General features: G+C 43.6%; 1 protein-coding gene across 1 annotated transcript in view; it reads left to right on the top strand.

The window, feature by feature from the left end:
• SORCS3 (sortilin related VPS10 domain containing receptor 3) overlaps positions 1 to 14130 on the top strand; it is a 354871-nt gene that overhangs the window by 283987 nt on the left and 56754 nt on the right. Inside the window, exon 14 of the mRNA XM_064144433.1 lies at positions 3529 to 3636. Within this exon, the coding sequence (XP_064000503.1) occupies positions 3529 to 3636 (108 nt within the window). The remainder of the gene's footprint in view (positions 1 to 3528; positions 3637 to 14130) is intronic.

Below are 14130 nucleotides of genomic sequence, written 5' to 3'. Positions count from 1 at the left end.
GTTCTCTCCTGGAGAAAAGAGTGGATAATTGAAAAGCCAAGAAAACTTTAGCTAAGCTAATGAATCATGCTGCTCCCCAGAAACTGAAGTGCTGTTTAGGTAGATAAGCATGCGAGCAGGATAGCATACAAATGCACAGGTGTATGTGAAGATACACACATGTAAATAAATAGATTTAGGGCAGAGAATCTTTTTGTATGCTGTTGTGCTTCTAGCTTTCTGTATTTGGGCTGCAGTCAGCTTCCTATCCTGGCAGATTTGCATTGAGAGTCAGGTGAAGGTGTTTTGCTGTGAGAGGTAGATGCTTAGGGAATGGTGACTGCAAGCCTTGGCTTTTCACACTAGAGATTAGTGTAGATCATTTTTTGTGATATATATTACATTCACCTCAGTGCCAGGGAAACTGATGGAGCAGGTTATCTTGGGGGTGATAAGAGCACACCTGAGGGATGGCAAAGAGCTCAGGTCCAGCCAGCATGGGTTTAGGAAGGGCAGATCCTGCCTTTCTAACCTGATCTCCTTCTATGATCAGGTGACCCGCTTGGTGGATGTGGGGAGGCCTGTGGATGTGCTCTATCTGGACTTCAGCAAGGCCTTTGACACTGTCCCCCACAGCAAACTGCTGGCTAAGCTGTCAGCCCATGGCTTGGATGGCAACACTCTGTGCTGGGTTAGGAACTGGCTGGAGGGCCGGACCCAGAGAGTGGTGGTGAATGGTGCCACATCCAGCTGGCAGCCAGTCACTAGTGGTGTCCCTCAGGGATCTGTGCTGGGCCCCATCCTCTTTAACATCTTCATAGATGATCTGGATGAGGGCATGGAGTCAGTCATCATCAAGTTTGCAGATGACACTAAGCTGGGGGCAGATGTGACTGAGCTGGAGGGCAGAAGGGCTCTGCAGCGGGACCTTGACCGCCTGGACAGATGGGCAGAGTCCAATGGGATGGGGTTCAATAGCTCCAAGTGCAGGGTGCTGCACTTTGGCCACAACAACCCCATGCAGAGATACAGGCTGGGGTCGGAGTGGCTGGAGAGCAGCCAGACAGAGAGGGATCTGGGGGTTCTGATTGATACCCGCCTGAACATGAGCCAGCAGTGTGCCCAGGTGGCCAAGAGAGCCAGTGGCATCCTGGCCTGCATCAGGAATGGTGTGGTCAGCAGGAGCAGGGAGGTCATTCTGCCCCTGTACTCTGCACTGGTTAGACCACACCTTGAGTAATGTGTTCAGTTCTGGGCCCCCCAGTTTAGGAGGGACATTGAGATGCTTGAGCGTGTCCAGTGAAGGGCGACGAGGCTGGTGAGAGGCCTTGAGCACAGCCCTATGAGGAGAGGCTGAGGGAGCTGGGATTGTTTAGCCTGGAGAAGAGGAGGCTCAGGGGTGACCTTATTGCTGTCTACAACTACCTGAGGGGTGGTTGTGGCCAGGAGGAGGTTGCTCTCTTCTCTCAGGTGGCCAGTGCCAGAAAGAGAGGACACAGCCTCAGGCTGCGCCAGGGGAGATTTAGGCTTGAGGTGAGGAGAAAGTTCTTCACTGAGAGAGTCATTGGGCACTGGAATGGGCTGCCCGGGGAGGTGGTGGAGTCGCCATCCCTGGAGCTGTTCAAGGCAAGGTTGGACGTGGCACTTGGTGCCATGGTCTAGCCTTGGGCTCTGTGGTAAAGGGTTGGACTTGATGATCTGTGAGGTCTCTTCCAACCCTGATAATACTGTGATACTGTGACCTCCTGGTCTTTTGGTGGCATCTCAGGTAGTGTCCCTGTGAGGATTCAATTTCCAGCAAGATCCTTTCAGACAAATCTAGGTGCTCAGATGCACATGTGCACATACATGGGCACCCTCCCCAAATTTTCTTTGCCTAGAAAATATGGCAAACTTCTTTTTTTGTGCTCACTTTAAAAGGGAAAGTATTTCCTGCTATTCAGAGAAACTTGTGCCATGGTAATTTCTTTGGTAGTGTCCCCAGAGAGTAATCTGTCAGCCTTCACAGCCCAAGTACCTCACAGAATTACAGAGAATTCTTTAATGACACTGCTGGGAAAGGGTCAAATAATTTTATAGCCAATAAACCTCTGTGCTTCTCTGTTTGTTCTTCCTTTGCTGCTGTAATTTGGAACTGTACTTCTGGGCAAAAATCTTGTGAGAGTCGTTGTGTGGAGAACCTTGGTTGTTTTCAGAAGTGTTTGTGGACAGCAGCTCTGGGGGCTGGGTGCTGACAGCCTGCAGGTTGCCTGCCTTTCCTACTGCAGTCGCAGCTGGGTGTGCCACCTTCCTTTGGCTGTTTGCTGCACTGTTGTGGACGCAGGCTGCCAGGGAGATGTGAGGACTAGTAGCTCGCTGCAGGCTGAGAAGCTGAGAGCTGACCGAAGTCCCTGGGACAGCAGGGCAGGATCTCACATCCAGGTTTCATCCCACCACCCCCAGCTAGGAGCAGGGCAGCCAGAAGCAGCCCCAGTATTGGGAACAAAGGATGGACTGAGGCCAGGCTCGGGACATCAGCCTGCACGTCATGCTTGTGGCCAGGCAGACCTATGGTAGAGCTGGATCCTTTCACTCCTATGGCATCAGTGGAGCTTCTAACTCATGGATCATATGGGAGGGAGGCCATGAAGGAGGTTGGGAAGGGTCACCAAGGCTAAGGCCATCAAAGTCCTGACCCAGACTGTATGATGGTCACATAGACTGTTCATTCACCTCCTCCTTTGCAGTTGTCAGAGACAGAGAGGTTGCTGGAGTGCAGCTGAGAGCAGGGTTTGGTAACCCTCTGCTAATCTAGAAGTTTGTTATACTGACTGCAATTCAACCCAGTTCCTGTCAGCTGGGTTAGGATACATGTGCTCTTTGATAAAAACAAAGCAAGGCACACAGTTATTGTGGGTAGGAGCAGACATCAAAAGCCACTGAATTACCCTGGCATGTCACTAACAGTGTGAGCATGCTCAGCCTCCAAGAAGGGAAAAGCTTTAGTTTTAACTAGCGTATAACCTTGCTTCTCAACTCTACAGGCAAAGAGCACCGAGACTAATCACTGACTGTGGCTCTGTTTGACCTCCATCCTCCACCTCTCTGTAAAATGGAGAATGTCATCACCTCTGAGATTACATTAAAAAAAAATTAAAAGGGCTAGCAACATTGTAGCTAATGCCATATGGCATTGATGTATGCATAGTGTTGACAGCAATTTTCATGCATTCAGGCCAGGGCTGCTTATGCCCAAAATGATGCCTCGTGCGAAGTGCTGTTGCAGATCCAAAACTAGGACTTGGCAGTGCCCCTTTGATCCTTTGAGGTCTGATGTACAGCTGGATCAAGTTTATCTGTGTCCTTATTGCCACTGTTTATACTTTCTAAGGCTTTGATCCTTCACAGTACACCAAGAGCATGAATTAGTGGGCTGGAAAATGTCAAAGATTGGTGCTTGTCTATAAATCTAGCTGCTGTAGCTTGCAGACCTTAGCCAACATTTAATTGCTGCAGTTGCTCTAAAGTAAGTCTTTTTATGTGTATAAATCTTGTCTGTTTCTATCCCAGGGTAAGTTTTGATGAGGGAAGATCCTGGAGTAAATACAGTTTCACATCAACACCACTCTTCGTGGATGGATCCCTTGTAGACCCTGGCATAGAGACTCAGATAATGACGTAAGTATAGCACCTCTTAACTCTTTTAAGATGCAATGGCAGAAGGTATGTTTGGAGATCCCCAAATGCATTGTGAGCCACATGATGTGCAGTGCAGCATTGTGCAGTGTTGCACGAAGGCATGGTGCTGTTCTACAGCTGACAGTGACAGAGCTTCATGTAGACTGTCCATGTATCATGTGGCCAAAAAAATCATGGAGCTGTGCTCTTCTAGTAGTGGCAGAGGAAGATGCCCCCAAGGAGGGATGGTTCCAGTCTGTAGCTTGGGAGTTCAGATAGAACAGTAGCTAAATCTGCTTCTCTGGGGAGTAGTGTAGCCCTGGTTAGGTTACAGAGAAGTTCTATTATCACTGTCCCTGGAAGTTTTCATGCCTTGGCTAGCTGAAGCCACATCTGCCCTAATCTGCCTTGTTTGCTACAGTTGCTTTTTTGGAGTAAGAGCTTGGACTAGTGACGTCCACCATAATTCCTGATGAGATTGTATTCCTTGGATCTGATGGGCCAGGGACCGCAGTGCATTTGACAGATCAGAGATTTGTATGGTTGCACCTAGTGTCAGTTCTGCACTTGCTTCATTTGTGCAGCTTGACTGTCTTTTGAGATTGCTGCTGGGCATGAATATCCCCAAACCTAATTGTTTGCTATCTGCTTTGTGGATTGTACATCTGGTTCAGCTCAAGCTAAAGGTGTTCTCAGTGTGTATATGCAGAGCTTTGCTCAGAATAACTTTCCTGGACTGGGCAGTAGTAGTATACAATAATTCACCTATACTGTTGGAGGAGGAGCCTGGCACTGAAGGTGCTTGGGCCTTCCTCTTTCCAAAAGCGCTGAAGTGCTGAGTAAGGCTGATGAAATTGGTAGTGTTGGCCCAAGAACAGGACAGTGTCTGATTTTGAAAACCAGGAGAAAGTGGGAATTTTTGAAGTTCAAAGGCACCTTCAAAGAGTCACCCAGCCTCTTGCATAAAGCAGATCAGAGCTCTCCACTCTGGGGTTCTGAACAAAGCAAGAACTTGCAGAGATGTCTTCTTATCAGTGTTTTCTCTGACCTGGCTAGAACACTTTTCTGGAATGATCAGAAAGCAAGGTGGCTACAATGCCTTAAACTGAGGGATGCCTGTGAAGCATACCTGCAGTGCTTTGAAGGAGTGCTTTAGTTAATCATATCTGACACTGAGTTATCCCATCTCAAGGACAGGAGATGTACTACATATTTCACCTTATGGTTGGTTTGCTTTTCCTGCTTTCTGACCCTGAAATTTCTCCAGATTTTCACTACTTTCAAGAGAAAAGTGATTCAGGCCCAGTATATTTTCTTTTGGGCTTCAGTCCATCTGCCTACTTATACATGGCAGAAATGAGTAGGTGGATCTCATTGCTGGTGTCTCAGGTAGTGACAGACTGAGACAGACTGCTGGGTTTGTTTGACATCATTTTCTGAGGAAGCTTGGATCAGATAACAGTTGTGGGCATTTCTGTCAGTAATCTGAACTTATTCTCACTGGGTTGTGTGATTTCTTTTGGTATGCCATTCAAGAAACAGACGGAAGCAGCACTGATGAGGAGCAGTCTGTACTTGCAGTTCAGATCACCTAAGACGCAAGAAAATTCCTTTGGGAAAATCCTCTCCTGGCAAAGGGTCATCTGAGCTCACTTCTTTGCCATCTGTTCTATGACAGAAGCAGCTTGTTGATGCTTGTTGTGGTTTAACCCCAGCCAGCAACTAAGCACTATGCAGCCACTTTCTCACTCCTGCCCTTCTCAGTGGGGTGCGGGTGGGAATCAGAAGAGAAAGGTAAAGCTTTGTGACTTAAGAACAGTTTAGTAGAACTAAGAGAACGTTATTAGGAAGAGCAAAAACTAATGAAAGTGTGCATAAAGTGAGTGATGCTGTGATTATATGTTCCACACAATGCAGTTGCTCACCACCTGGAACTCAAAGCTCAGCTAGTTTCAGAGCTGTGACACCTCCCTACTCCCAGAAAACTCCTCAGTTATCTATTTGAGCATGACTGTCATATGGTACCAATGTTCCTTTGGCTAGTTTGGGCCAGTTGTCCTGCCCATGCCTCCTTCCAGCTTTATGTGAAAAATAATTCTATCCCTACCAAACCCAGAAGAGTGCTGTTGTCCTGGGAGGATGAGGAAACTGTAGCCAACTCCTGTATAGCTCATCTATATTGCCTGTGCTAAAGTGTTCTAGAAAGGCCAGGGCAAGTAATCATGGTTATCTTTCATGCCTATAAAACATAGTAGCAGCACTCTTTAAGTTTGTTGTCTGTGCTGGACCAGAATAAGAATCATAGTGTCATAGAATGATTCTATGAGGCAGCCTTTGTGTTTATGGCACAGGCAGTTGCTTAGATTTAACCAGAGCAGAGGTGGTATCAGTTCTGGTAGGGTTGATAGTTTTTTCCTTTACTTCAAAAACATGGCTTTGCTTTGACTTTTTGCTTTATAAAAGTGTAGTATGTGTTTGTGTAGAAGAGCGTATCTGTGCATCTGCTGTCTTGCTATCTGCAAGTATTGCCCCTATTTTTGCAAAGACTAAATCATAACAGCATATGATATACCTGTGAGCCTCTTCAAAAGGCTGCTGCAACCATCCCTTTGGGGGAATGCCAAACCCCAGCCTGCATTCTGTTTACTGAGCATTTTTCTCTTTTGCAGCAATGCTCTGTCACTTTCTGTATTGGTTAATATTGTGTTTTTCTGACAATTTTTGTGTTGTGCCCAGTGTGTGCTGCTTTGCAACCGTGCATGTGCAGACACACGCACGTACATGCAGAGACAGTTGCAAGCTCACATGAATCTGCAGATCAACACCTTCATTGAAATCAATGAAGCTAATCAGTTTCAACTAGCTGTGGATTTAGCCTATTTACTTTATAAATCAATGCAGTTTTCTTTTGAGATGAAAGATGCATTTAAAATCTAAGGTTATTGTTGCTTGTATCTGTAGTCTTCGGATGGAGAATGTAGGAAGTGAGTTATCTTGCTGAATATTATGTATCAGCTTTATTTGGAGCTGACTCTTTCATTTGAAATCTTTGTGGGCTATTACTGTTACTGTTATGGATATTGTTTTTGCTATTACTGTCATCATTAGCAATTTTTAGAACTATTCTTAATAGGCTGTAAAAGCCATACAAAGCAATTTCAGACAATACTTGCCATAAATGTTTAGAGAAATTCCTACCCACAGCATTAAAGGGATTGAGGAGGAAAAAAAATTGAGCCCATTTATAAAGGCCATATGCATACTGTTTCTGTGCAGATCACTGAAGTATTTCTTGCCATGAGAGTTTTAGTGAACTCATGTGTAAAGGTAACATAGGATCAAGCTGAGCTTGTGGAAGTTTTTGATGAGAATAAATAAATTCTTTATGGTGCTACTGGCCATCCTCTGAACTAAGATAATACACAATGGTTGGAAATGCATTTGTGATTGCAGATATCTCGGTGATTTTATGAAGCTAATGAGAGGAGCACAAGTATGTGGGCTTAGTACCCAGCAGCTGACGGTAAGATCAGTGGGATCTTGAAACAGTCGAAGCAGAGCTGAGACAGAGAGACCAAGACTGCTTATATTTATGTACTGCCAAACTGGTTAGGTTAGTGACTTCCAAAAAAATGATCTTTCATCTTGGAAAATGGCTATGGCTAGTGGCCTGGGCTGATTCCTGTAGGGGAAAATTTACTCCACTGATTTGCATCGAAGTGGACTGTGTTCAGCTATTCCCCCCCAAAAAAATATCCTGAGGGAAATGTGTATTAAATAGTCATTATACTCCCACTATTATTAGCATATTGCATTATTAACAATAGTATCATTATACTATCTTATTAAAATCTGTATATCAGTAGAACGATGACTATTTTCAACCTTCATTCTGTGGCACATCCTGTGAGGAGGTCTCTGGGCTGTAGGAAGCTGCAACAGTTTTAGCACAGAATTTCATACCACTTTATTGCTGTTATGTGAGCAGTCACAGTCTGTATTGTACCAGCATCCTAGGCTTTGGGGATCTTCTATGCTTTGTGCTCTGTATGCATGTCCTAAAACAATCCTAGTACGATAAAATCTCTAGATTTGCACATAGGGACATTAAGTGATTCTGAATATTTTAGTGTACTTTCAATTGGGAGCTGCTCTTAGTGTGAAATTGGACAAGATGCCTTGCAGAAGTCTATTCCAATCTAAATTATTCTATGATTTTGTTATTTCATACAGCTATAAGGATACAACAATGAGTTATATGCTTACAAACATAGCTGAATGGTCTCTGCTAAGAATTTGGTTTTGGGACACAGGGAAATATCAGGAGTCTGTGTGAGCTGGTTTAACTTGAACCTACTGCCTAAACAAAGTGAATCCACTCTTCCTTCCTACATTCCTGGGTGATCATCCACTTCTGCAGTTCCTTTCACTATTACTTTGACACTCATCTCATTTGACAAGGTAGAGGGTTTGTCTCCCACAGCACTTGGAAAGATACATACCAAAGTGTATTGCAGTGTTTGGTGAAGGAGTGAGGAAAGCAGCTGTAGAAAGACAGTTAAAAAAAACAAAACAAAACAAAACACAAAAACAAGCCAAAAACCAAAAAAGAGCCTTCCAGAAAAATAACTCAAATGCATAAGGGCAATGGGTTAGGCACATTCTTAGGTGATCCAATAGGTACCTAGAAAGCACTGGCCTTTTTGGAAGCTACAGTTTATTACCTTCTGTCGTATAGCTCTCACTGACTTCTAGTACATCTTTAAATGGTTTCACATTCTAATGGGTCAGATCTAACATTTCTGTATTGACAAGCCACAGGCAAAACATGTTACTTGCTCAGGTAATTCCTTTCTGGTCTCCAAAAAGGAAAAGGTGTTATATTGTTTTCCACTTGTAGTTACCTGTCATATATCCCAACAAAAGCAGTATTTGCTTCAGAGAGTTGCTGGTCTGTATCATTCAAATCAGTAATCAAGATATTTTTTATGGGTCCAGAGAAGAGCTTTATCTTGTTCCAGCTCTGACTCATAATTGTTACCCCAGCCACTTCATCTCCTGTGCTATACATCTCTCTAAACTTACATAAAGAGAAATAACCTTTTTGCTTCACAGCACACAGTAGACTCATTATGTGTGTGTGTGTGTGTGTGTGTGCAGACACTCATTTATAGATAGAGATCATTAAGTTTGTGCTAATAAATATATATTTATGTAGACACACCCACATGTGTGGATAAAAATATATGTGTTTCTATGTAAGTGTACTTAATGATCCATATATATCTGGTGTAAGCATCATTAAGCATTAATGTTTTCAGTGAGAGGATTTAATGCAGGCTGGTCTGCTAGCACTACTGTGCCTGCTGTCCTTGGCTATGTATATGCTAGAAAATGTTCCTGATGGTAAATGAAGAGGTTATGAGCCTGGCTTGTTCCAACACCTCCTTGTTTACATGGCCATGCATCTTTACCAGAGGTGAAGTAGGAGTATTTTTCTTCCAGGAGACCCATAAAATTACTGGCAATCCATCACTGGGTGGCAGAAGAGTGGGGCAGAATGAATAAGTAATGTTGAAAAAGATGAGATGGCTGCCAGGAGAGTTTTGAGGTGAGGAAGAGAGTGTTAACAGCGCAGGCCCTACTGATTCAGACCAGAAGACCTCTAGCTCACTTGCATGCTCCAACAGTGGCAAATAGAGGATGCTCAATGTTTATTATTTATTGTACAAATGTTATAGATTTTATGTGTTCATATATATGTATAAACCCCAATATTCTATATAATACATAAACCCCAATATTTTATATAATATATATTTGTATATAAAAATATTACCTTTTGTATTTGGCTACTGCTGAGGTGAAGAGGAAACCTAGAGGAGAGATTGCACCAAATGTTGCTAAGTCAAATTTGCAGCTTCCATAATAAAACACCAGATGAGGTCATGTACAAGGGTTCTGGTGGTGTAGGATTCTGAACTCTTATCCTTATTTATCTTCACTTTTTTTGAGAACCAAGGCTGACCAGTCAGCCTGTACATGCTCTCAAGTCTACCAAAAGTGCACTGCCTTTGAAAGATTAGGGGACGGGTTTCGAACCTGATTTACGTGAATTCTATAGGTACCATTACACACCTAGAAAAGATTGGTAGGTTTAAATTGTTGGCTTCATTGTGGCTTTATCTCACATTTCTGGGGTTTTTTTTGTCTTTTTGTGTTTGTGATGCAACTGACATTGTTCTTTGCTACAGATTTTACTCCAAGGCTCTGATAGTCCTTATGAATTCATTGCACTGACCTCACCCACAGGGCTGTGCAAACTGCAGTGAGCAAACCTGCATAAGGACCTCTTCAGAATAGAATCCATGAAATTAAGTTGAATTTGTGAAAATAATGACTGCACTCAGAAAGAAAAGCAAAATTTAGACTTTGATCTGAGAATAGAAATTACAAATATAGTTATTAAATTAGGAAAACAAAATGATTGAGAGGGTATAGACAGTTGCTGTAGTGAACTGCATTGCTGTATCATCTGTTCTAATTTCAAAACCTTCTGGAAGTAATGAGTAGCTGTGACTTCGCTAGCAAATGATCAATCTGCTAATGCCATCAAGTGACCTTACAATGGACAAATATGTGCCACAGGAATTCCCATTTGATCCCAGCAGATGATCAGTTTATACCCTAGTGTGAGACAGTTGATCACCTATGTCATTATCTTCATTTCCAGGACTTAAAAACATAATTAACGATCACAGATTAATCAGCATCACCCTTCACCCCTCTCCCTGCCTGCCAGAGGAGTACTCTGCCTGTTAGCCTTCAGATTGCTGCATGAATTTACCTAAACAGCCCACAGAGGCACAATATTGATTGTGCTACTGATACTTGCAGTCTGAGCTGAGATCCTCCTATGGAACCTGAGCAGACAAATCAGGTCATGAGAACATCTGCTTAGAGTAATCTTTCTTAGACAGTGTTATGAGATTTACTGGGCCTTAGAGAGAGGATGCTTATGACCTGAGATCAGTTCCCAGCAGTTGCACTTTGTACTCAGAAGATTCCAGCCAGTAGCTGTAATGTATGGAGGAGGCATGGGGCACTGCAGCATGTATTCTTTGGCTTTCTGGGGCAAACATTGCTCTTACTGTGCAAGGCATTCATGTCTGGTGTTGGTTGTACAGCCGGGGATTGAGTACTGTGCTCATATTAGCTCCTCAGTCTTTCATCTTTCTGTTAGAGCAAGCTGTGAAGTACTCTGGTACTCTGATCCCACCAGCCCCTCAGGGACTGAGAAACCGTATGGCCTCAGCACTTTGTCAGCTCGGCCTGGCCCTAATCCTGCACGGGGCAGAGGGTGGTATAGCACACCAGCTGGGAGCTTGGAAGGCTCAATGCTGGGTTGGCTGTGGAGTTCACTCTGACAGATTTTTCATCACTGGACTGCAGTGAGTTGTGGAGAACAGCTCTCCAGAGAAGCCATACTATAGTTTGGGGCATTTCACATAGTTTAGATAGTGCTCTACAAGCCTTTGTTCCTAGGGAGAGCTTGTGCTCATGTGATAATTGTGCATGGTTTCCTTGTTCCATGGATCCCTTTGACCCAAACCTGTGAAAATCCTTCTGCTAGCTGGTCACTTACCATGTCACACTTTTGCTCAGTCAGGTACAGATCTCATCCCCTCTTCTGACCCTTCTCTCTGATACCCTATGCCAGGTAAACCTTGTCATCCTGCTCCACCACAAATGATCTTTGTCATAATCTATTTGGAGCTTGCATGTTCTCAGCAATGGCTTTCATATTTATATTGGGCATCTCCTTCTGGGAATCAGCCGACCCATAGGGTGTAAGATTGAAATGGCTACACTTGCAGGGGAGTTGGATAACAGAGCAGAAGGGCACCAGCTGCTTGGACCACAGATACATTAATGGAAGAAATACTCAGATTGCTGATATCTGCCAGTACCTTTTCTAGACAAGGGAGGCAGCATCTCCAGGTTTCAAAGCTGTCAGAGTCTGGTTGTCTTTCATGAGTGCTTTGAAGAAGAGAGAGAACACCTCTGAAAAACAGCATTAAAAATGAATGTGTGTTCCCATCCCCCTTTCCAGGTGTCTCTCACTCCCTTTCATGTTGCTGGGATTGCTTTTGAAGCAATTGTCATGTAAAGTGATTTGGGAACACTGGAAGTCAATTTTTTAAAGACCAGATTTCAAAAGATTTGGTTTGTCGTTCAGGAAGTTCTTACTTTGATAACACTTCATATTTAAAACAAAACAAGTATCCCTGTCTTCCTCATTGCTGTTTGCAACAAATGGAGAAGTCAAGCCCAGGCTGTAGGTCTGCTTCATGATTATACATGCTGCATATTTCTCAGTAATTGCAGTGGGCATTGCTTGCTAACTGAAAGATCATGATGTCCCATGTCGTTCGCACTGGTTTTCCTTTTCTGCTGGCACTTTAAAGGAGCTGATGAATAATCCCAGGGCTGTTTTCCAAAGCTGAGGGAAAAGGGCCTGCCACGATTGTTTGGGGTTTTTTTTGTAAGATATTGGGTCTTGTCTGTTTTCATAGAAACTCTTCCCCTGCCCCATATCCTCTGTCCCTGCTGACATGGAATGTGGCAGTGCAGCAGCTTTTCATGATCAGTTCCGTATGGATGGCCAGTCAGTGAATCTGGTCAGCACTTCAAATTTCTTACCTGTGGAAAATCTCCACATCATGGCATTCACTTTTACTTGGAAGTAGAAATGAACCACTTCCTTCACAAATTGTGTGCAGTTCTCATCTGACCCTGCCCCACAGGAAACAGCATACAGACCAAGACTTTGTTGAACAGATTTGTCATTGTGCAAGCTGCTGTCATCATATTCTTGGTTATTTTTCCTCCTTCTGAATAGCAGCAGTGGAACAAGGTCTTATAGATAAGAAGGTCTGTGGGAATTACACTAATATGCACTATCCAGAAATGTAGCTACAAATGAGTACTGTGTTTTATTTGGGAGAAAACACATCTCTTCTTTTTTAGAAAAAAAATTACCATTTTTCATACTCTCTTTCTGTCCAGATAGCAGCCCTGAGTCATCACCCAGGTGCCCTAAGGCTACTGTTCCTAGTTAACAGGTCAGCCAAGAGCAACTGAATTAAAAGCTCCAAAGTGGCTCTTAAAGACCATATTTATTGTTTAGAAAACAAATTAGGCAGTGCTTTTTGTCGGCAATTGCCTACTTTTCCAATGTCATCTTTCATCTTTATGTTTCCTTTGTTTCACATCTCTTGCTCTCTGCATCATCTTGCCAGCCATGAGACAGTGTAACTCTTACCCTATTCCACTCTAATTGCTGATCTGTGTTCTTTTCAGCTAGGTGCTCCTCCTTGTCTCAGTCCCTTTCCATCCAATTTCCATGTAACTAGCCACCTTCTTTAACACTGGTTTCATCTATACCCTAATAAAAAACAATTGAGAGGTTACACAGCCCATTTGGTTCTCTCTGAAGTCATGATTTATGCCTAATTCCTGTGGCAATAGCTCATCTCTTACTCCCCTTCATAAAATCTAACCCTGCCAGCACAATTTGCAATGTTTCTGTTGCTGCTTGTGTATTTTTGATCCTAACAGCTCAGCCTGCATGTAGGAGCTGGTCTTGCTTTACTGGTACTTTTTGCACAGAGGTAGCTTCAGATCCGGATTTCATAACAAGCTCTCTCGTGTGAAATTGTCAGCATTTTCTTTTATTGTCTCAAAAGCTATAAATGTCAGCAAGTGATGGAGGTACATTTATCTACCAACTCCTTCTGTAAGTGTGTGCACTGAGTCAGGACCTCTAGCAGAGGCTTACCATTTTCCTAGGTAATGTAAGATCAGAGCAGCCTGGCTAGTGGGGAGAAAAATCCAGATAAAAGCAAGGCAATTATGGAAACGAGAGAACCCTTTTATAGGAACACAGTGAATCTCAGCTGCAGCTAATATGTTTGGCTGGATCTTGACTTCCTACTAGGCCATTCTTCCCTCCCATCCCTCACACGAGTCTAAGTTACCCAGCACTACAAATCAGAGGAAATGTCAGCAACTGTTTCTTGTTGCCTCCATACGTTCATGCCATCCTGATGATGAACTAGTCAGTTCTTCTGGAGCTTGTAGCAGTGGGGTATAAAATGCAGTAACCAGCAGCAAGCCCCAACTCAGATCTGGCTAGGATTCTCGTCTTCATCTTAGTGCTGGCTGTATCAGTGCCAGAATAGGTCTTGCAGATGAGCTTTATTCCCTAAGCTTGCCAGAAGCCACAGGAATGGAAACACAGATATTCGCAAGCTTTACCTGGCAACCACTCAGGTCCATGTCTACACAGCACAGTCAAAAGTTAAATGACTTTAGAGTTCCTGAGATCAGACCAGCCAAATCTGAATAACTTTAGTCCATGTCTTTCACACTGATGTGTTCAAGCTGATGCTGCTTGGACCTACCCTGGGTAGCCCATTTGATACCTATCCT

Source organism: Pogoniulus pusillus, chromosome 6 (assembly GCF_015220805.1).
Source record: "Pogoniulus pusillus isolate bPogPus1 chromosome 6, bPogPus1.pri, whole genome shotgun sequence".
Classification (NCBI taxonomy): domain Eukaryota; kingdom Metazoa; phylum Chordata; class Aves; order Piciformes; family Lybiidae; genus Pogoniulus; species Pogoniulus pusillus.
The sequence above is the reverse complement of the archived record's forward strand: the minus strand, read 5'-3'. Positions and strand labels throughout refer to the sequence as shown.